Raw genomic sequence first — 22,475 nt, 5'->3', positions numbered from 1 at the left:
AATGGCCCTAACTTGCTATCATATCATATTTCTTATTTCTTAGCCTGTATCTAGAAGCATGATAGTATAGGCAAGCTATGTCACCCTCTAGTTACCTAGTATTAATTTGAATTTTCTGGCTGCAGGTCAAAAGGAAAATTCCTGAGCAACATTCAAGTCTCAGACATAGAAAATAATGAGCCAGGAAGTCAGGAGAATCACAATTCCAATCCCAGATTTAGCAATGATTAGCTAGGTGTGTGAGCTCGGACAAGTCACTTAATTTCTATCTGGGTTTCCTTTTCTATAAAAGGGCAAAAATAATTCAGTCTCTACTTTGTTCATGAGGAAGTGGTAAAGATCAAATGACCTTACACCTATTAAACTGAAAAAAGATAATAAAAGATGGAAATCTTCAGTGGTGGAAGGCTTTGGGATAACAGACATAACAAAACGTTGGCAGAGCTGAGAATTGTTCCAATCATTTTGGAAAATCATATGGAATTACATGATAAAAGTCACTACATTGTTTATATCCTTTGACCCAGGATTGCTGGGCATATTTCCCAAAGAGGTCACAGAGAAAATAAAAACTGCAAACAAAACTGGATATCCATGGAAGGATGGCTGAATAAACTGTGTTCTATGAAAATAATGGAATATGATTGCATGTAAGAAATGATGACATGCCAAGAACTCAAAAGAAATGTGTGAATACTTGTGAACTTAAGAATGAAGAAAACAAAACCAGAAGAACAATATCTACAATGACTACAATAATGCAAATGAAAACTGCAATAAAAGTCATTAAGCAAATTATCCACAATGATTCATGTTGTCACAGAGAGTTTCACTGCCTGAGCAGCAGCAGCAGTAAACCAGGGTTTGGGGCACCAGACACTGACTCAGACACATGCTGTTGTGGAAATGGTGTGATCTCAGAAACAACAGTAGTGGAAAAACAAAAGGCATAAATAAATGCTAGAGAAAAAATGAAGTGCAGTGCAAGCCCATGGTTTATTTTCCCTCCAGGGAAAGCACCACCATGGACAGCTCCCTGCAGGCTGGAGATGGCCAGGCAGCAGCCACAGTGCTCAGCTCACAGAATCTTCTAAGTTAAGAGCTAAAACGGGCCTTCCAAGTTATGGAAGACAGTCCCTCCTTTCCCTTATCAATGAAGAAATGAGCCCAGAGCATTTGTTCTTACCCAAGAGTATCCACCTGGCTAGCAGCCAAGCCAGAACTAATCTTACTCTCCTGTTAAACACAAGAAGATGGCAAACTGGCTTCAAGGGAACACAAAAGGCCTCCCCCCACTCTTCCTTCAGGGCATGGTCAAGCTGTTGCCAGCAGGACACTTTGGCCATCCCTTGCCCAAGCGCCAACCCCAGGAGGATTCTTCTCCTCCTATGGCACATGCTCCAGAACGGTTAGTGGGGAGGGGAGTGGCTGACAAAGTAGACGGCCTTGTGCTGTCAGCTGCAGGGGACTAGGATGCTGGGAAGGGCAAGGGGAAGAATAGTCACATAAATCAAATGCTGAAGTTCAAATGGAAACTCCAACTGTGGGTGGGCCAGACATAATAAATGAATCCCTGTATTTATAATTAGTCCTTCTACTTTGGAAGCAGTGCTAAGCTACCACTATAAAGATTAAGAGGAGGTGAAGAGTCTCACTCATTCTGTCACTGTCTTCAACAGATATCACAACTAACATGCCCAAGGAATACAATCTGCAATCGGTAATGCTACACTAGGAACTTTTCTAGCCTCTCTTAGTAAGTGACCATCCTCTTGGTTCAGCAAATGCTTCAGTGTCCAGGTCCCAGGGGAGAGAAGGCGGCTTTTGGAGCAGAGCTAGTTTCCTCTAGATTTCCTGCCCCAAACCCCAACAGTGTCTTGTACCTCTGGATGCGGATACTCTGATCCTGATGGCCTTGGGTGGCTATCATCACGTCAGCTTCATCCAGAACAAACACCTTGATCTTTTTGGGGTCAATGAACTTCAGCTTGGAGCACCAATCCAAAACAGTGCCAGGGGTGCCAATTACAATCTGCTCACTGATCTTCTGGCCTCTTTCTACTGTTGAAGCAAAAACCAGTTCCCCATGAGATTGCTTTTAGTCATCAAACAGTTTCTGAGTTTTTCCACACACCTTTTCCCTTGAGTCCCACAGAATGATCACATGGTCCCAGAAGTGTTCCCACAAAGCCACAGAGAAGAAAAAGGAAAACCTGTTGATGGCAGGCTGGATTTTCAAGGTGGCATTTAAACCTAGACAGAAACACAAGAAGCAAAACTGCAGCCCAGTGAATTCTCCTTTGCCCTCTAGAGGCAGCCTCCACAGGTTGATACTTTATCCCTGGGATATCCCCTCTCTCCTCACCCTCCTTTTCACCACTGCCATTCTGGCTGAGGCCTGAGCTATTTACATTTGGATGACTACATCAGAGACGCAGCATTTAAAGAGAACTTTAAAAGTGGATGTCTGTGCCTGGGAAACAGTTGTGAAGACGACCTTGGACACGGCCTAGGCAGGATCTTCCTGACTTTATTTCCCAACTCTGCTATTTCCTTTCTGAAAAGGAAAGTCCCCACCTGGTTACTCCTAAGCCCTGCTTTCAGCACCTGGTGACTATAAGATTGGCTATCAGATATGACTCATGCCTGGAATCAAACAGAGTTAAGGAAGTTCTTTCCTTCCATTAAGATATATGACATAGTCCCTCGTTTCTTTCATTGAATATTATCAGGAAGTTTTGTAAGCACAATGCTAAATCTATTAGGTAATAGATGGATATTGGAATATCTCTGAGTTATTATAATAGGATACAGGAATGAATAGCTTACAATTTTAACCTATGTTTATGACCAAATAAAGATTAGAAGGATATAGAGATAACATCCTCCAAAAGGAGGAAATGATTAGACAAAGTAATAAGGCAAAGATGTAATGTGATAAATGTCTAATTAAATAGGATAGCAAATTTTGAGAAAAAGCAATAGGATCAGATTAATTCCTCTAAGAATTATATACAGATGTGTATGACTGGCTCCAAAATTTATCAATCATGGAAATTCAAGCTAATAAGTGTGTGTTGGTAATAAGATCTTAAATGTGGATTTTTGCGCAAAATTGTATAAGATATTGTTACAAGTGAAATTATATCTCCTTTGTAAAGTATCTGTCTGATAATTTTAAAAGGAAGATGAGTTCAATTTATGTTTGGACCTTCATATTTTAAAGGATTCTTATACCAGGTACAAAATTAGGTAAGGTTAAAAACAGCAGATGATATATAAACTGAAATACTCTGAAGTTTAAAAAAGGAGAGCCAAATTTAAGTGATTGTACTAAGTTACATTAAGTAAGAATTGTCTGAGAATGTCTAGATCTGAACCAGAGCAGCAGAACTCTCTTTTACTATCCAGGAACCAGATAACTACAATCAGGCATTTGAAAAAATTGTTGCTTTAAATGGACATTGGAAACATGTAACTGGGATTTAAAGTTACTTTGTATACAAATTATGCAATTAATTGCTGGAATTAAATCAGAAACATTTTTAGCTTTGTTAAGAATGGTTTGTGGATTATTTTGTAAATCAAAGAGACATGGCATGACTAAAGGTTTATGATGGTATATGTACGGGGATACAAGGAATTTAATGTTAGTCAACATTGTTAATAATGATTGCATTACTCTGTATGGTTCATGTTTAAGTTTTCTTGGCTATCTAATATGCAAATGTAAAACATGGACATGCAAATTTCCCCCTCTATTGTGAACTGTCCAAGTGGTTTGGTCTGTACTTAATGTAATTGTGCAGTTTTGTGAATTGTGAGAAAAACTTTATTGTAATTGTTTAAACTCAGTCCTGTGTGGCTGGGATACTGAACCATTTATTGTATTTGTTTGAACTTAGCCCTGCGTGGCTGGGACCTATGTTGTGCTGTTTTTCTCTCAATTATCAAATATGTGTTCTGGGAGCTCCTGTCAGATCTGACTACTTCTACAGCTGCCAACTTGTGGATATGGACTCCTTGATCCTTCTGTCACATCTGCCCCTGCTCCCGAGTGGACATCTGAGCCCATAGGAGACCTTGCCCTCCGGTTTCAAAGAGCCTGAAGGGGACAGCATCAGACGCAGGCAGCCTCTCCCAAGACACTGGACCAGAACCTGTACGAAGGACAGCTCCCTTTCTGAGTCCCTTGCATTCCCAAGACTGTTTACCTGTACTTTTGGTGTCTTTGGCTTATTACTCCTTGTAACTTACTCCCTCTGCTTGTTTACAATTACTGTCCATCTCTGGGGATGTCCAACCACAGAAAGAAAAAAAAAACCTGAATCCACCTAGATAAGGATTTTTAGAACTTCACCCCTGAGGAAGAGAGAGGTTTTTCCATACCTTAATTGGTCTTCAGGTGAAGCTTTCAGTTTGCCTTATGACCAAAAGGAGGAAATGTGCAACGTTTTATACCATTTTATATCATTTTTAATTTCAACTAGGCCCAGAGCCTGAATTAATGAGTAATTGGATGAAGATCCAGGACCTGGGCTTCTTTGTTCTCTCTAAAAGTTTGCTCAGGTAATAAATACCCTTACCTCTGTCAACAAGGCCAGATTAGACTGACCTAAGGACATTCTTACCCCTGATAGTCATTAAAGGATGAGACCCTACCCCAAGAGAGATTACCTTGCTTAATATTCTACAGATATATACTATGTTATGGAATGTAATGAGACACAGAGACACTGGGCTGTAGTTTCAACTGACTTTTGTCAACATCCTTTACAACTCTCTTCAATTAAGGAAAATCCTCTTCTTGTATCATGGTTAAACATACATGGGGGTCATAAATGTGAGGTAATACAGGCTTGCTAGGTCTGCTAAAATAACGTATATAAGTTTTCTCATTGCTTTGTTCAGACAGCCAGAGCTTATGCTCTGACTCATTGTACGTACAAGTAAGCTAGCTTAGCTATGCTTTAAGGGAAAATAATAAACAACATGGATTTTTCTATCACCTAGCTCTGTTGTTTCCTTCAACCAAATTTTCAGGTTTAACAAATGTCTCCAACCCACTTGGCACACTGCTTTCGGACTCATCTTGTCGGATTCTCAACTGACAATGAAAAATCTTTAATAGGTTCAGCCATTCTAAAAAGCAACTGGGAATTATGCTACTTGATGAAAAAAGAAGTGACTAAAACGGCCCAGAGCACCATTGCTGGACAAGTGCTCCAAATAATTCAAAAGACAAAGATTCCATATGCACCAAGATCGAACTGGGAAGAAAGCCCTTCTGGATCGGCTCCTAACACTCTGGCCTCTGCTGCTATCTCATCCTGGACCTTCCCTCAGACCTGGCCCAGCCCTCCTCAGCCTGGACTATCGTTACACCAAGCCAGGCTAGCTCCCATTGATGATGAGTGCTTCTGAAAGTCTCCTGCCCTCATTCTGCTGCCAGTTCTGTTCCTGTGGGACTCCACAACCATGGCCCCAGCCCAGGTACCTTCATCCCCACACCCCACTCCTCAGGTTTTTAGCTTCCATTTGTGTGCTGGCTTTCTCCACTACAACGGAAGCTCTATGAGGGCAAAGTCTTTTGCTTGTTTTTATGTTCCCAAAGCTCAGCAAAGGGCCTGGCATCTACAGGAACATAATAGAACATTACTGGACCACGAAAAACAATGAAAACTGCAAAAGAATTCAGAGAAGCAGAATAAAGAAAGCAGAAACAGAAAACAATACACAATATCACTTTCTCAATGCAAAGAAGAAAAAATCTAAATTAAATTTAAAAACTAATTATGATGACCAAGCTTGGCCCTAAGAAAATGGGTCTCTCTCCCTCATTTTTAGAGGTAAGAGATTATAGGTGTCGATTGTGTGGATATTGCATATACCATTAGATGTGACTGATGTGTTGACTGGTGACACATTCCCTGCCCTTAGGGAGCTTAGAGGAGATAAGCTGAACAATAGAAAGCTAATGGAGGAGATAAGCTGAACAATAGAAAGTAGCTTTGGGAGACAGGGTATGAGCAGCTGGGGAATCAAGAAAGGTTTTGTGAAGGTGTGAAAGCAATTAGGGGTTCTCTAGGGTGGAAATTAGGAGGGAGACAGCAGAGCAAGGGCACCAAGAAATGAAGGGTGGTGTCTGAGGAAGAGCCAACAAGACAGTATGGTAGTTGGCGTGTAGAATGCAAGGAAGAGAGTGTTGGATACAAAGAAGGAGGAAGGAGCCATAGTCTAAAAAGCTTTAAATCCCAAACATGGGAATACATAGTTGATCTTAGTGCAAACAGGGAGTCAATGGAGTTGACTGAGCAAGGGGATGGGTAATACAATCAGTTTATGTTTTGTGATGTCATTAGAATATGGAACTTCAGGTGAGAAAACTCCTCCCAATGCAGGTGGGCACCTTTCCTGCAAAGGTTAAATGACTTGTCTAGGGTCATACAGCAGGTACAAAGTCTTCCTGGTTTTGAGACTGGCTCTCTATCCACTGTGTCATGTACCTTTCTGGCATGAAGGTAAATTTTTTAAAAAGAAAGAAAAAAGATTTTTTTAAAATCTTTTTTAAATGATTTTTTTTAAAAAAAGATATTTTTTTTAAAGATTTTTTAAAAAATGGAAGAAAGAACTATCTGCCACAATTACCTAGTGTGTCCCACAGCAGCTCTACCTATTCACATCCGTCTCTCCACTATCCTCCATCACGTGACAATCTCCCTGCCTCTGTGACCCTGTCAATGTCATTTCTTTGGCCTAGAATGCCCTTCTCCCTCTTGCCTGCCCAGACAAACCCTACTCAACCTCCTGAAACTAGCTCAGCTTCTACCTTGCTTAGTGAAAATTTCCTGACCAGTTTAACTCAGATTCTTTTTGAAGACAGCTGTAGTCCAACTATGCTTCGTGGGCTCACGAGCCAAGGGATTGCCTTGTGCAGCTGTTAAACTGAGGAAAGGGATTTGAGGTAAATATCATTTTAGTTCAGGATTCTCCAACCTTTTTCAAACAATAGTTTTTGAATGACCCTGGGTGTACCCATCTCTAACCATACAACATTCTAACATACCTGCCCAAAGGAAATAAAAACTAGCAAGATTCTTGGTCTGGCTTTAACTACATCAATCCCTCCTCTGCTGAAAAAGCAGCACCTCAGTTACTGACCACACTCTGAACATTTCACAAGACCCTCCCAGAGGATTTCTTAGCGTTTGATTTCTTTCATCCAAAGTACAAGTCACTTCAAGCCAACGGCATCTTTTCAACGTTGATATTTGTGCGTCTTGAATGTTCTTTGAATTTCACCAGCACGTGTTCAAGGCCCCTCAATCCCCTGTTATCTCGAACAGCCTTTAAAAACGATACTCACACTTGTTGCCTCGGACAGCGTAAGCCAGCTTAAGTTCTGGATAAAATTTGCCCATCTGTTCAATCACCTTTCCCGTCTGAAGAGCCAGCTCATAAGTGGGTGAGAGGCACAAACACTGCAAAACAAAAGGTACCAGTTAAGATACCTAGGGTATTTTGGCAGAGCCATTGAGTAGGGAAGCCTCCTACTGTTTATTACATCACAGCACTCAAACACTTCTTTTCAGGAGCTGGGGCAAGCAGGGACAGAGGGATTTTTACTCTTCCATAACCCCAACCACAAACGCAACGAAGGACAAGGGACAAATCCCCTCCTACCCCCATCTTTTGATTACAGTACACTCTTTTGGTTGTACCATAGCAAGGTGGCAACTCCAGCGTTATGGCACTTCTGCACAGGCAGCCTGACTTGGGCAAACACTCACAGAGCACCTTATCACTGCTGTTGTGACATCTCTTTTTGGATAGATAGATGTAGATATAGATATAACTTTTCTAATATAATCACAGCTCAGGCCAAAGAATTGCTCAAATCTGCCTGAACAAAGAAAGGGCTTGGGATTCCAGTCGGAAGCTTCCCCCTCCCTCCAAGGCTCTCCAACGGCGCATTGGTCAGGGAACCCTCACCCACCAAACCCTTACCTGGGGGTATTTGTTCAGTGGTTCCACTTGGCTGAGCATAGCCAGGACGAAGGCAGCTGTTTTACCAGTACCAGACTGAGACTGGGCAATCAAGTTCTGTGGGCTGTGTCAAGACAGAGCAGGAATCTCAAAAATCAATTTTGTTTTTAAAACACCTAACAGCCTACGTTCAAGGATTGGTGTGAAGATGAATTTAAACACCAACTCTGTACCAAAACTAGATTTCTTTCTTTTTTTAGTTTTTTCTTATAAATACAAATAATCAAATAGAGAAAAAGAGAAAGTCTTACATAAAACCCCTAATATTTAACAAAGTTGAAACAAATAAATTAGCAGACAACAAACACAGAAACCTAGTCTATGTCCCTTTCCAAGTCTGTCTGAAGTTCTATTACCTTTGGCTTTCTTTTTCTTTTAAGCACAAAGTCTATGATTCTTTCTACAATTCTGGGTCTGCTGACTTAGTCTGGATCATTTCGTGTTGCTCTAGGGCTACAATACTCTATCCCATCAATTAACTATAATTTATTCAGTCATTTTCCAACTGTTGGCATAGACATTGTTTTCTAGCTGTTTTTTAAAATTATTTTTGCAAAGCCCAGGTCCTCTTAGCTTTTTTTATGATTAAGGCCCTAGTAATAGAAATTGTGGGGACAGGAAGTGTGAGCACCTTTGGGCTTCTTACTATATGTATTGCAAGATTATTTTCCAAAATCTTTACATCACTCTATAATCATACCAATAATGTATTAGAGGACCCATTTCTCCACTGTCCCTGATTTTTAAACATTTTTTTTCTATTCAGGAGGAGGGGAAGATCATTTTAGTGGGGAGAAGATGACGTATCTCAAGGCTGCCTTGATTTTGTATTTCTCTGAAAATTTGAATATTTCACTTTGTATTTCCTGCTTCAAAAATTATCTGTTCATACTCCTAGAAAATTATTCCTCTGAGGGGAGCCTATTGGATATGTATCAGTTCCTTATAAACTCTAGAGCTCAATCAGACCTTTGTTTGATATCCTTTCAATTACCCAAGTTTGCTATTCTGGAGCCATCCTTGATTCCTTCTCCTTCACCTTAACATCTAAACAGCTGCCAAGTCCTGCTGACTTATCCACATTCACAATTTTGCTCTAAATCTGCTCTTTGGCACTACATCAGTTGTATCCTTAACATTCTCTATGTTGTCTCCAAATGGTTGTTTTTTAATGTAACGTTATTCTATTTATAGCTTCTCTTTTGCTGAGTCACTTCTTTCAAGGTCTATTAGTTCTTGTTTTAATACTTTGCTCACCTCCATAATATATTCTTTCTCATTCATCTTTCTTGTTGAATTTATCACATAATTACAGGGAGGGGTTAACATTTCCTACTTCTTGATTAGGAAATAGCAAGAAGCCATTTTTTCTTGCAAGTTTGAGGTTTTCCTTTATGCATTTCACCACAAAATTATGGGTGGGTATGTATTCCAAACTGAGATACTTTAAAATTTTAACACCCTTTCTTTTAAAACACTTAAATATTTCAGGATTAAATGTGTTTCTTGTAAATATCATACTAATGAATTCTGTTTTAAAATCAATTCGTTGTCATTTTTAATTATCAAGTTTGTCTATTCTTCATACTGATATTCTTATTACTCTTATGATTAAGCCAACATTAACTCAATGAACCTACTCTAAAGAACATTCTCCTGCATTTTATTCCTAGCAATGAAGATTTTTTAACCTGGAGTTTCCCTTTATCAAGAAGACTCGCATGAAGCTCTGCTGTGGACTCCCCTGCCCTGTTCCCTGCTCCTCTCTCTCTTTCATCCTCCCTCTTTTCTTTTTTCTTTTTCTCTGAAAACTTCTGAAACATCTGGCGATTTGGTCAATGTTACTCCGAGGGTTCTTAATTTTGTTAGCAACAGATTTGTCTTTGTTTGGAAAGGGTGAGTTCTTTCAAATACCTAATTAGGAGTGGGAGTTCTGATTATTCTTCCAAGACCCCTTTTGAATATTTCTGTCTCTCATTTCTCACATCCGTCAAGCACACTGAGCTCTGTTGGTCAGATAATCTCACCAGTGATTTTTGCCTCTGTTTCCCAATCTCCCATTTGTCCCTCATCCTCTATGGCTCGGGTCAGCCCATGCTCCAGGGTTCCCAGACTCCTCCTGTATGTCTGGTTTTTTTCCCTGGTGTTAACAGTGACAATGCAGGTGTCCAGTCCTCTTCAGTGCTGCTTTCCACTTGGGTATTACTGCTATCTATTATTACCAATTTGAGAAAGCTTTCTTTGACAATTTCTCCGACTGTCATTTCAGTTCTTTACCTTTTAAAACTTTCTCAGAGATACCAGCAATCCTGAGATGCCTCCTCTCTGCTTCCTAACCCATTATCTATATCCCTCCCATGGATATCACAGACTCCTACATCATGCTCTAGCTACCCTATATTTCTACGAAATATATCTTTGTTTCATTAATAGTTTAAGTTTTGCAAAAGTAGAAGTTAAATATTTCAGGTTAGTAATGCATTAAAAATACTCTATAGACTCTTAAGTCTCCGGTCTTAATAATAATATTAATCTGTGGCCTATACTAGCTAAACCATACTACTGAAAATAGCCTGCATTTGGAAAGAATTAAAACTACATTATGAAAGGACTAAAGTGTCTAGATACGTACGGTTCGGCAAGCATCATGGGTAGTGCGTTCTCTTGTATCTTAGATGGCCGGTTAAAGCCCATAGCATAGACCCCCTGCAGAAGCTGTGGTTTCCTGGAAGGAATATAAAAATGAGTCATCATTCCAAATCACAACAGGTAAGTGATAATTAAACATTTTCTATTGTTTACTGCCCATCTAGCAAGAAGTGGTCCCTAGTGCTAGCAGCAAACACTTCTCCAGGACATTAACAGCACCGTCTCTCACAATTTCAACCTTCAACAGCTTCTTTAACTTAGAAAATCCAGAATAACTAATTTTTTATCTTTTTTTTTTTGCAGGGGGGAAGGCTGGGCAATTGGGGTTAAGTGACTTGCCCAAGGTCACACAGCTAGTGTGTCAAGTGTCTGAGGCCGGATTTGAACTCAAGTCCTCCTGACTCCAGAGCTGGTGCTCTACTCACTGAGCCAGCCACCTAGCTGCCCCATAACTCATTTTTTTTCAAGGCAACAAATAAATTTCCATCCACCACAAAGCAAGCCAGGGCTGGATGTCGAGTCTTTCTTGGAAATTGCAGGAGTGGTGATTATCAAGTAATTCATAGCAAGAAGTTGGAAAAGAACAAATATTTAAATTGAAGTTATTTCTCATTATAAAAATAATATTGTTTTATAAAATAGTACTGCACTTTTGATTACTCTCAGTACAGACACTCTACAGTACAGTCAGATGTAGATCAGGGTGAGGAAGCATATGACACTACGGCCCAAGTTGTGTTGTAAAAGATTATAATACAATGACAATAATCTAGTTTGAAGCCTAGGTCTCACCTGAATCAAAGGCCCAATCTCCCCTCCTTATAAGAGAAGATAATTTCAGGGAGGGATCTTAATTCTCTGAAAGAGATTTATTCTTATCTATGGTGACCAAGCAGATTGGAAATGTCTTTGCTTAATTTAAGTAAAAAAAGGATATCTTTGTTTGCCTTTGATCAGACTGAAAGGGGGAACAAAGGTGGTAATGGGACCTTGGGCAGGTTCCGGGGGCTGTGGTAGCCCCCAGTTTGAACTGCAGTATTGGACTGGACTGGGGAAGGAGAAGGTAGTCAGAAATCTCTTCCTGAGCTCCAGCAGCCTAGAGGTCACTTTCTTCAGTTTCTGATTCAAAGACTGTGGAGTGGGAGCTGCATTTTATACTTTAAAAAAACTATTACATTATGTTTTCTTAATTTCCAACAATTAAAGTAATTTTAATTGAACTTTATGGCTCAAGAATATCTGTTGCATTAAAAAATACATTAACTCTTGAATATGCTGAAATAACATAAACTTAAGCTTAACTGACAATCAAGGAGTAATTAGATCTGTTAAAAGTATTTTTTCTGATTGTGTGCTAGCAAAACACTAAACTTAAATTGTATACCTGTAGTTCTACTCTGCTGTTTCCTAATCACCATAAAATGTATGTTGGTAGTTGCTTGGGAGGGAGCATTCTGATTGGCAGCGGTAACCCGAGTCCTTTCTCAAAGCAGAAATACCTGCACGTTAATAAACTGTCTCGGATAGATTCTGGCTAAAATGCAGCATAGTTTTCTTTCACAGTAGCAAAAATGTTGATTTGATCTTCATCTGATTTCACAAACAGGTAGTTCCTATTTACCAAATATCAAGGAAAAGAAAAAGAAATAAGCAGCTAGAGGAGACAGTGAGAGTCGTCCTTTAGCTAGTCCTGCCAGTCAGTTGCCAGTCAGTCCCTTTAATTGCATACTAACCCAAACCACCCACGTTTAGGAGTATGCATTTTTTCCCCTACGTCTTATTTGGAATTTACAGGCTTTTTAAGAAAACATTCTGCCTGCAGCCTCTCCAAGTAGAACCTTTCAGTGCCTTCCATTTGAAAGTGGAGTGCCACAAAGCTCCGTTTTCTGAACCTGTTGCCAAGGATACAGGAGGAGTTACAGAATGAAGCCTCAGTCTGAGTGCTCCCACCATTAACCACTTTCCTTTGACACAAAAAATTATATATTTAAACATAAAACAAACCAAGTGCATTATCAAATCCAAGCTTAATTCTGTATCCATTTAGCTAGTGACCAGAGCAAAACACGAGAAAATCTGTCTTTCAAGGACACAAATTTTTGTCAATATTATAAAAGAACTCATTCTTTTAAAAAATAAAAAAGGTGGAATTATCAATGACAAATTCTTCTCCAGTTTGGAAAAGGAGCAGTGAAAGACAAATCTCAGAATAAGCCTGGCCCTAGGCAACCAACTGCTGGCTTGTGTGGCCACTTAGAGGTTAAACAAGGAGGACAAAGTGGAATATGTCTGAAAAAGTATATTAAAAGAAAAAGAATCTCTAACAGAGCTACTCTTTGATCTTAACTGTCAATTTTTCATTAGCAACCTGATCAGGGTCCACTAAGCTCCACTTAAATGCTCTTAAAATACATAAGTGGTATTAACAAAGGTATAGTCTAGGCAGTCCCAGCACCGTAGCCTTGCCCAAAGGGAGTGCTTTAAGTGCACGGATTATGAACCTTACAAAACTCTGGGGACACAGATACCAACAAGCAAGACAACTCCTTCTCTCATGGAGTTTATATTCTAATGGGAAAGACAACCAGAGCTTCAGTAACAGTGGGAAAGGGGCTGCGTGCAGATCTTGAGGGTAAAGACCCTGGCAGTCTGGTTTGGACACCAAGTTCAGTTCAATAACACATAGCATTCCTTTGCTTTGTGCAAGGCTGTACTTGGTGTTAGAAGGCTAGATGGATGAAAGCATTACAGCTTCTACTCTCAAAGATCTGCCATCTAACTGGGAAAGCGAGGCAAAACAAGGATATGACTGTAAGTATGATATACAAGTGGAATAAAATAAGAGACCCAGACAAAATTCTAAGAGATTTGAAAAAAGACTGCTTTCAGTTTTGAGTCTGTAATACATAACTAACACCTCACACAGTCTGGATTTTCTGCTGCTCTCACATTTGAGCACTTTATCATAAGAATATGACATCGGTAGTTATGCATATTATTTTTGTTCAGTAATTATTTATGTCTACCTTGTCTCTATACTCAAAGACATGTTCCTTCTTCATGGAAGCACTGGGGAAGATGACTCAAGTACAATCTTAGCCAATTAAAAACAACAAATGCCAAGGACTTATAAGGAACAGGGCAGATTCTTCTGGGAAGTGGCTAAGGGTAGGTCCACAGTCATTGTTCTCTCCCCGAGGCTGCCAATACAACACCCAGGGATCATCCTACAACTCCTCCTAGGAAAGGCCTGAAGGACCAAAGGATGGTATTAATGAAAAGGAGTTTGTTTTCCAGCAAGAAGGAGAAGTAGAAATGTCTGACAAGGGAGAATCCCTAGGAGATGTCTCTTGGACAAGGAGGGGCAGCTGGTGACCAGGAAACAGCACTAAGACAGTGGTAGTACAAGGCAACTCCTCCTGGCCTGCAATGAGCATCAGTGCCTAAGCAGCCAGCCTGCTGCGCCCGGGGTTGCTCCTCGCATGGTCCTCTGCTAATGTGAGATACCTACCACAGCATGGCCACCCATGGACCTGATGTGGCCCAGGCTCTGTGCTGCCTGCACTAAGGACACAAACAGCCCTTGCCCTCAAGGAGCTTACATCCTATCGAGGGAGCCAATGAATCCAAAAAGACACACACATAAAAGAGACACAAAATAATTTGGGGGAGAAGCAGGAAAGATTCCAACAGAGAGGTGAATCTTAGAGGAAACTGGGGACTCTGACTGGCGGAGATGAGAGACAGCATTCTGGGCACGGGGACAGGAACAAGAGGCAGAAAGAAGGCAATTTGGCCAGATCATATGGTTCCGTGAAAGGGAGGCAGGCTTGCCAAACAAAGGGGGCTTATCAGTGGGGCTGACTACCCAGGCCAGTGGCAGCTCAGTAGCTGCACGGAGGGGGTGTGGAGTGTAGAAGACACTGGAGGCAGTGACCAACAGATAAGGAGGCAAGAGGGACAGCTATGTGAGTGGAGAGGTGCTGTAGACCTAGAAATGGCCAGAACCAACAGGTGACATGGCATGAGAGAGGGAGGAATCAAGAAGGACAGCACAGTCACAAAGCTGCGGGAACACGAAGAGTGGGCAAGACAACCAGCTGCTACAGACATGCTGCTGCTGAGACGGCAAAGGACATCCCGTAGGAAATACCCCATAATCAGTTGGTCTCTGCATCTAGGGATCACTAGCACAGAGATCATCTGTAAGCTCATGGGAGCTGACTAGGGCACTGAGAAAGAAGAGCCTGGGGTCCAGGATGGTCCAGAATGGAACCTTTTCAGGGTACCTGATTAAGATGTCACTCTAGTAAAGAAGACAGAGGAGGAGAGGCCAAAGGGCAGAAAGAGAATCAAGAGGACAGTGTCCAGAAAGCCAGGGAAGGAAGGACACAACAGATGGAAAAAGTGAAGAGAGTGATCCCTACATATGCTCAGGAAACAGAATGTGTAACTGCAGCTAAAACAGCCCTAGTCCAACAAGAAGTTATTAGTTATTTTCATTTAGAAATCTAGTCTTTTAGGCTGAGGTACCTCAAATCTCGTTTTAGTGACAATGTCCAACAATAAAAAACACACTCTGATGTGATAACTAGTCTGATTTACATTTCCATAGCACTGAAAGCTTTACAAAAGAGGTCCCCCACTTGATCCAGGCTGGGCCAATCTCTCTAATTAGCTGTACTGTATCAAAATCCCACCCTAACTTCTGGAAAGCAAAGTTCTTCTTGGGTATGGGGGATGGGGAGAACAAGACAAGTGATACTTACAGCCGAAGTTCTTCAAAAGACTTCACTGAATAGAGTGGGGAGTTCGGATCCCGCTGAAGGACCTCCACTTGATTGGTGTTATCCACAAGGTTGCTTCTGATCAGCTTGTTGAGCAAGGACTGAGCAGCTCTGTCCTCTACAAGTGGGATGACAGGTCCAGCCAATCAAACTGGTTACAAGCAATGACGTCCACCCACCTAACCCACCCACTCATGTCTGTGCAGCTCTGCAATTCCAGTTCCGGTCCTGGGGTCTGCCGACAGCTCCTCCTTAGGACTTTTCTCCTATTACTCAGAGTTAAATTTTTCACTTCTCATTTTAGCCTCATTCAAAACTCCAACCTATAAATCAAACTTGGAAAATAAGCAAGTTTTGCACAAAAAGTGCAAAAAACAGTAAATTATTTAATGGGCAGAGCTGACATCTTCAAACTTTGGTCCAGCACTGTCACACTGTGCACGTCACTATCTCTCCACAAACATTAGCTGACTATTATTTGGAAGTCTACTAAGAAGATGGATCTCATCTCTAGACTGTTTCAGGGCCTTAGGACTTTGTGCTACCAGACCTATGACACGAGCTCCTTAAGAGCAAGGATTACATTCTACTCATCATGTTCCTCTCTGCAGGGCCTTGCAGAGAGGAGGTGTTCTTCTTCAATCGTTTTTAGTCTGTCTGACTCTTCGTGACCACATTTGGGGCTTTCTTGGCAGACACACTGGAGTGGTTTGACATTTCCCTCTCCAGCTCATTTTACAGATGAGGACACTGAGACAAATAGGATGAAGTCACTTGTCCAGGGTCATACCACTACTAAATGTCTGAGGCCAGATTTGAACTCACGAAGATGAGTTTGCCTGACTCCAAACCCAGCACTCGATCCTCTGTGCCACCTAGCTGCCCTGGAGAGCAGGTACTCAGTCAATACTTAATAAAAGAGTCTAAGTTATTTGTCAAAATAAAATTCTAAAAAAACGCTTTGAAGGAACATCCTATTTTACTCTTTTAGAACTTAATTCCCAGAATCTTTCTAATTTCTTTTCCACTGTAAGAATGCCCAAGTTACCTTTCTCTTCTTCATCTGTCTTCCCTGAATTCTCATCAGTTTTGACAATACCTGTATCAGAAACACAACTGCTGTCATTCAAGGTCCTGTTACAGATGCGGTCATTTAAACACTATCACAGATTTCATTTCAGAGTTATCCAATGGAGGAGACCCTCTGCTAGCCACACTTGGGCCATTTTAGCCATCCCAAATGAAGAGAATCATTATAAATTTATTATCAGTAGTAAAATGTAGGTATCACTAATTCATGTGGTCATAAATATAAGGTACTGGCACATGGAGCAAAAATTAGCTCATAAAATTGGAGTTTTTGTTCCTCAAATCCAACACTAGCATTTTCCTAACACCATTAAATAAATCAGCAGCTAAAGCATCTACAATCTAATAAAGCTTCAATAACTGGACATTTTGAGTTTCCAGTATAATGTATGTGTATGTACACACACATACATACATGTACACACACACTCGAACACAAAGGAAAGAGATGATTATTTCTCTCTTATATTAATAATCAATTACTGAATTACATTGAATTGAAGGACACTGTCAATGGATGATGAGATTGCTCAAATCCCCAGGTATACCATGGGTGGGAGGCCCAACTAGAGAACCTTACAAAGAATTTACTCTAAGGTGAATTCTGGCCCACTGTGTTCTACTCAGGCTTGGGTTGGGGTACATATACCCTTTGTCTAGATTGCCTGAGGTTGGGGTTAGTCTAAAAGAGAGCGTGATTAAAGCCCCTCATTAGAATGGGTCCACTTCTCATAATATTCATTTTTCTCATTAATTACTAAGCAATCAGAGTTAATTGCCACCCTCAGGAACACTCACTCTTCCAGTGGGTTCCACAAGAGGTCTTTGGCATTTAAGGGTGCCACTGACCCCTTTATCTGTTAGCAATAATTAATAAAATGATTAATTAACCAGAAATTATGTCTCCTGAACTTTTTATATGTCGCACACAGGAATACACTCTCTCTCTCTGATGAGATAAAGACCATCACTATTTACCTATCTATACATTTGAAACTTTGTAGAGAGGCAGTTTGGCATAGTAGATGGCAGGACAGCCTTGGGCAGAGAGATCAGGGTTCAAGTTCCACCCTTAACAGCCTGTGTGATTCTTAGCAAATCCCTTCACTTCTTAGGATCCCAGACAAGCCTCTGGGACAAAAATCCCAAAGGAGTTCCCCATCTATATTCAATCAATCAACAAGCATTTATTTAAGCCTAATGCATGCCAGGAACTGGAAAGACAAGTCCAATAAATGAAACCAATACTAGGGAAATACCTTAGATCTTCACAAGGAAGACAAGTCATATTTAGGTCTATATTCTAATAACAGAATAAAATGAGTAAATATAAGGGAGTTAAATACAAAGGAGCTGGAAAAGGAAGGCTGTTGGGGGATCACGAAGACTTCATGGAGAAGACAGAATTTGAATCTCCAGATAGTCATGAAGAAAGGGACTCAAGTGGAGGCGAGAGGGGAGTGCAGTTCAACCATGGAAGACAGGAGATGGAGTGTCACATGTGAGGAACAGAGATCGCCAGTTTGATTGGAGTGTGGGAAGGGGGAGTAATGTTCAATGAAGCTAGAAATAGATTGGGGCCAGGTTGGGAAGGGCTTCAAAGGGTAAACAGAGGGGTTCATAATTTATCCTCCAGGCACTAGGGAGCCCCTGGAGTTGACTGGGGAGGAGGGAGGACATGCACTTGTTGGTTAATTGTATAGGGGGTTTCCTAACTAGGAGTTCCCAACACTGTGGCTGTTACAAATTCAAATCTCCAAGGCAAATATATCGACTTTTACATGGGCTTATGGTTACTAACTACTCACCATTGGCATCTGGTTTGATTTTCTCTTCCTTGATATGCAAGCTGCTCAACTAAGTGGAGAACAAAAGGGAAAGTTTCAGGCAAATTGCTGAATCAAACAGAGACTTCCAGGCCTAAGAGTCTCCCCAGGGGAGGTGGAGGCAGAAATAATCACTGACTACAGAACAACGCCTTTAGACCGGGAGGGACAAATGATTTGTAGGTCAGATTTTACCTTGTGTGTTTACAGTGCCTGTTTCCATTTTTGCTTCATGACTTATAAACCTAGTTGATTTTGTCAGCTATACCCTCTTGGGTGAGGCAGAAGTTTTAAGTGGATGGAGGTTGGGTCAGGGCATTAGGAAAACCTAGGTTCAAACCCTGCCTCTGATGCATCCTGCCATGTGACCAAAGCCCAAGTCACAGAACCTCTGGATGCCTCAGGCATCTCAAAGACTCAAAGGTACATAGTTTCCACACCAGTGGTGAAATCACATAGGTAAAGACCACCTCCAAAAACTTTCCGAAATACAATACTACCTGTGACTTGGAAAAGTACATCATTTAAACATCCCAGATACACCCATTTACTTCAACTTTCCCCAATGAACCTCAAAATCACATGAAAAATTGAAAGGAACATCAGTTGGCGAATAAACTAGGGCTTAGTGTTTTACTTTGCTCGGGCCTGGTTTCAATACCACCTAAGACCCTAGTATAGTCCACAGTGGCTACTATTTGTTTCTGGTCATTGTTAGCCCATATTCATGGAGAACTTTAGGCCAGAAACAGTTTTGATTCATGACTTTGGGAACTATTTTGCTATCAAGATAAAGAACCAGACACTCTCTCTCGTGGCTCCAAGCATTTTCTCTGGCTGTCCCCCATGTCCCAAATGCTCTCCCCTCCACATTTCTCCCTCCTGGCTTCCCTGGCTTTCTTCAAGATCCAACTGAAATCTCATCTTTTTCTGGAAACCTTCTCCAGCCCCAATTAATTCTAGTGCATCCCCTCTGCTAATTATTTCCTGTTTATCCTGTATGTAGTTTGTCTCTCTCCCCCATTAGATTGTGTGAACTCTCTGAAGGCTTTTGGCTCTTTTTGTATTCCCAGTGCTCAGTACACACAGTGCCTGGCACATAGTAGGTGCTTCATAAATGTTTATTGCCTGATTCATTATTGTGACAGTAACAGCTCACGTTTATTTAGCACATGATCAGTTGTAATGTGTTTCCCTCCCAACACCCTTGGGGGTAGGCAGGGCAGATGTTTCAGCCCCCATTTTACAGATGAGGAATATGAAGCTTGGCTAGCGTGACCTGCTGAAGCACATCATTCTATAAGATCTTCAGGACTGTCATTCTTCACTGCTGGTTCCATACAAAAGGACAGCTCTACCAATAGGTGTAACAATAATTCACAGGTATACGAGGCTTGCTACATAGTTTAAAAGAGCTTTCCTCCTGACAAGCCTCTAACAGTATCATCTTCATTTTAGAGATCAGAGAAGTTAAGTGACTTAAAGGATGGGAGCTCTGGTGAGAGAACAGCCCTTTGAGGTGATCTCATCCCCCTCTTTAGTTCAGAGATTCCCTGCCTCACCCCCAAGGTCACATGGTAACAGAGCTGGCATGTGGCCTCAGATCCTGGGCCCATAAGCTCAGTCCAGTATGGCCCTTAATAAATGTTTATTGACTGACTCTTCCAAATTGCCTAAGGTCATTCAGCTGCCCTGGGGCCGACCCAGGTCTTGAAACCATCTCCAGACTCCAAACCCCATGTTCCCTCCACTAGGCTGCACTGCTTCTAAACTGACTAACATTAGAACGCTAATATCAGCAAGACACTGAGAGAGCCCTGATCCACCTAAGATGAACGCATCCAGCTCTAGCCTCTCTCACAACCTCCAGACTCCCATCTCCAACTGCCTAATGGAAAACAAATTCGACACGTGTGTCTGACCCAAACTCTTTCCCCCAAACCCTCCCTTCTTCCTCAACTTCCAGTCACCAGGCACTTGTGATTTAGGCATCATGCTCAATTCCTCAGGCTCTTTTCCCCACATCCGATCTACGGCCAAGTCCTATCAATTCTATTTTCACTGTGGTTCTGTTGTGTTCTACTTACTCTTCCTGAATCCATTTGGGGTTTTCTTGACAAAGATCTTGGAGGGGTTTGCCATTTCCTTCTCCAGCTCATTTGACAGAGAAGGAACTGAGGCAAGCAGGGTTAAGTGACTTGCCCAGGCTCTCAGAATTATGCAGTGTCTGAGGCCAGATCTTAATTCATGAAGATGAGTCTTCCTGACTCCAAGTCTGGAACTCTAGTCACTGAGATGCCTAGCTGCCCCTCTATTTTCATAACTTCTCTCAAATACACCCCCTTCCCTCCTCTGACACTGCCACTCCCCTGGTGCAGGCCCTCATGACCTCATGCCTAGACTACTGCAATAACCCGTTGGTGGGTCTGCCTGCCCCAAGTCTCTCTCTACTCCAATCCACCCTCCATTCAGCCACCAAAGTGATTTCCTAAAGCAACTGTCCCACCATGTTGACCCTTTACTCAGTTAGCTCCAGTGGTTGACTCCTTATCCTCTTCTGGATCAAATACACAAAATCCTCTGTGTGGTATTTGGAGTCCTTCATAACCTGGCCCCCTCTGGCCTCCTTGCTGTTCCTCCCACTAGACACTCTACTGGGTACCTTTTTCACTGGCTGTTTCCCATGCCTGGAATCTCTTCCCTGTCTCCCTCCCCACTGACTCTTCCCATGGTTTCTCTGGCTTCTACCAGAAGCCTTTCCCAGACTGTGATTCCAGCTCCAGTTTATCCTACTGGTCCATATTGTTGCCTCCCCCCTTACATTTTGAGCTCCTGGAGAGCAAGGACTCTGGTTTTTGTCTTTCTTTGCATCCCCAGTGCTTAGCACAGAGCAGGAACTGAATGAACACTTGTTGACCTGCCTTGGGATTAAGCCATAAACTGTAACACTGGAAAAATCAGTTACTGTTAGGAACCCCGGAGAAACCCCCTAGCTACTGACAAGCACACCCAGAAAGAATGGACTCAGATCTCTTCAGCATTTAGCAGATATCCCTGGGGCCCTGTGACTCCTCCAAGGAATGTCAATAGATAGGACCATCCCACTGAAGGATAACCTGGCAGACCCTTTCTGTCTAGTAGATATCCCTGGGGCTCCGTGACTCCACCAAGAAATGTCAATAAGATTATCCCACTTAACCATAACCTATCAGAATCTTTTGATCAGTCAGGACCCTTTGTTCCTGTTCCCCCCACCCTGTGACCTGGCCTGTAGGTTCCAGGAGATAATTAACCTCTGTACCTCTATGTCCTATAAAAGCCACACCTTCACCCCATTGATTTGGGTAGCAAACCCCAATGGTCACCAGCTAATAAATTCTCCATTTAAAACTTATACTCTGTGGCGTGTCTCGCTCGCTTCTGGTACAACATTTTGGAGGCCCCAGTGAGATGAGGTGGTATTTCGTGTTACCGCCCTGGAGACACACACAGAATTTCGGACCTCAACAGGGAGTCTCTGCCCCCGATCCACCTTCTCTCACTTCAGAGGGCTGGCTCCTGGGGATTTCTTTTCCCAGGACTCTGATGTGGGGTGACGGTCTCAGAGAATGGGCTCTTTGCTGACCTGTCCCTTTTCGGCCTACGGAGAATTCTTGTTTTCAGACCTCTAGAGGTAAGTTTTTCTATTTTGGGGCTAGCCATTCTGGTCTCTGTTAACACGATAACCCTGACGAGAAGAGTGTGCAGAGTTGGGAGGCTGTGATGCCTGTTTCCCCCCTGCTGGGGTGTGGGGAGATTGGGGGTCATATCCCTGAGGAGGAAATCTGGTTCACTTTTCTTTCCTCTGAGGGGACCTGTTTAGCCCTCAATTGACCCATGCTATTGGTTTTCTGTTTTGTGTTGGGGTGTGGGGAGATTGGGGGTCATATCCCTGAGGAGGAAATCTGGTTCACTTTTCTTTCCTCTGAGGGGACCTGTTTAGCCCTCAATTGACCCATGCTATTGGTTTTCTGTTTTGTGTTGAGGTGTGGGAAGATTGGAGGTCATATCCCTAAAGAGGAAATCTGGTTCACTTTCT

At 41.9% G+C, this 22,475-nt stretch overlaps 1 protein-coding gene across 1 annotated transcript in view; it reads right to left on the bottom strand.

Annotated features, from left to right (window-relative positions):
• The window catches only part of LOC118842981 (ATP-dependent RNA helicase DDX19B-like), a 43,399-nt gene that overhangs the window by 5,581 nt on the left and 15,343 nt on the right, over positions 1-22,475 (bottom strand). The window contains exons 2-8 of the mRNA XM_036750339.1: positions 18,380-18,428; positions 16,531-16,581; positions 15,465-15,600; positions 10,679-10,771; positions 8,008-8,110; positions 7,367-7,481; positions 1,884-2,061 (exon numbers count right to left, since the gene is read on the bottom strand). Coding sequence (XP_036606234.1) covers positions 1,884-2,061; positions 7,367-7,481; positions 8,008-8,110; positions 10,679-10,771; positions 15,465-15,600; positions 16,531-16,581; positions 18,380-18,428 — 725 coding nt within the window. The remainder of the gene's footprint in view (positions 1-1,883; positions 2,062-7,366; positions 7,482-8,007; positions 8,111-10,678; positions 10,772-15,464; positions 15,601-16,530; positions 16,582-18,379; positions 18,429-22,475) is intronic.

Source organism: Trichosurus vulpecula, chromosome 3, assembly GCF_011100635.1.
Source record: "Trichosurus vulpecula isolate mTriVul1 chromosome 3, mTriVul1.pri, whole genome shotgun sequence".
Classification (NCBI taxonomy): Eukaryota; Metazoa; Chordata; class Mammalia; order Diprotodontia; family Phalangeridae; genus Trichosurus; species Trichosurus vulpecula.
The sequence above is the reverse complement of the archived record's forward strand: the minus strand, read 5'-3'. Positions and strand labels throughout refer to the sequence as shown.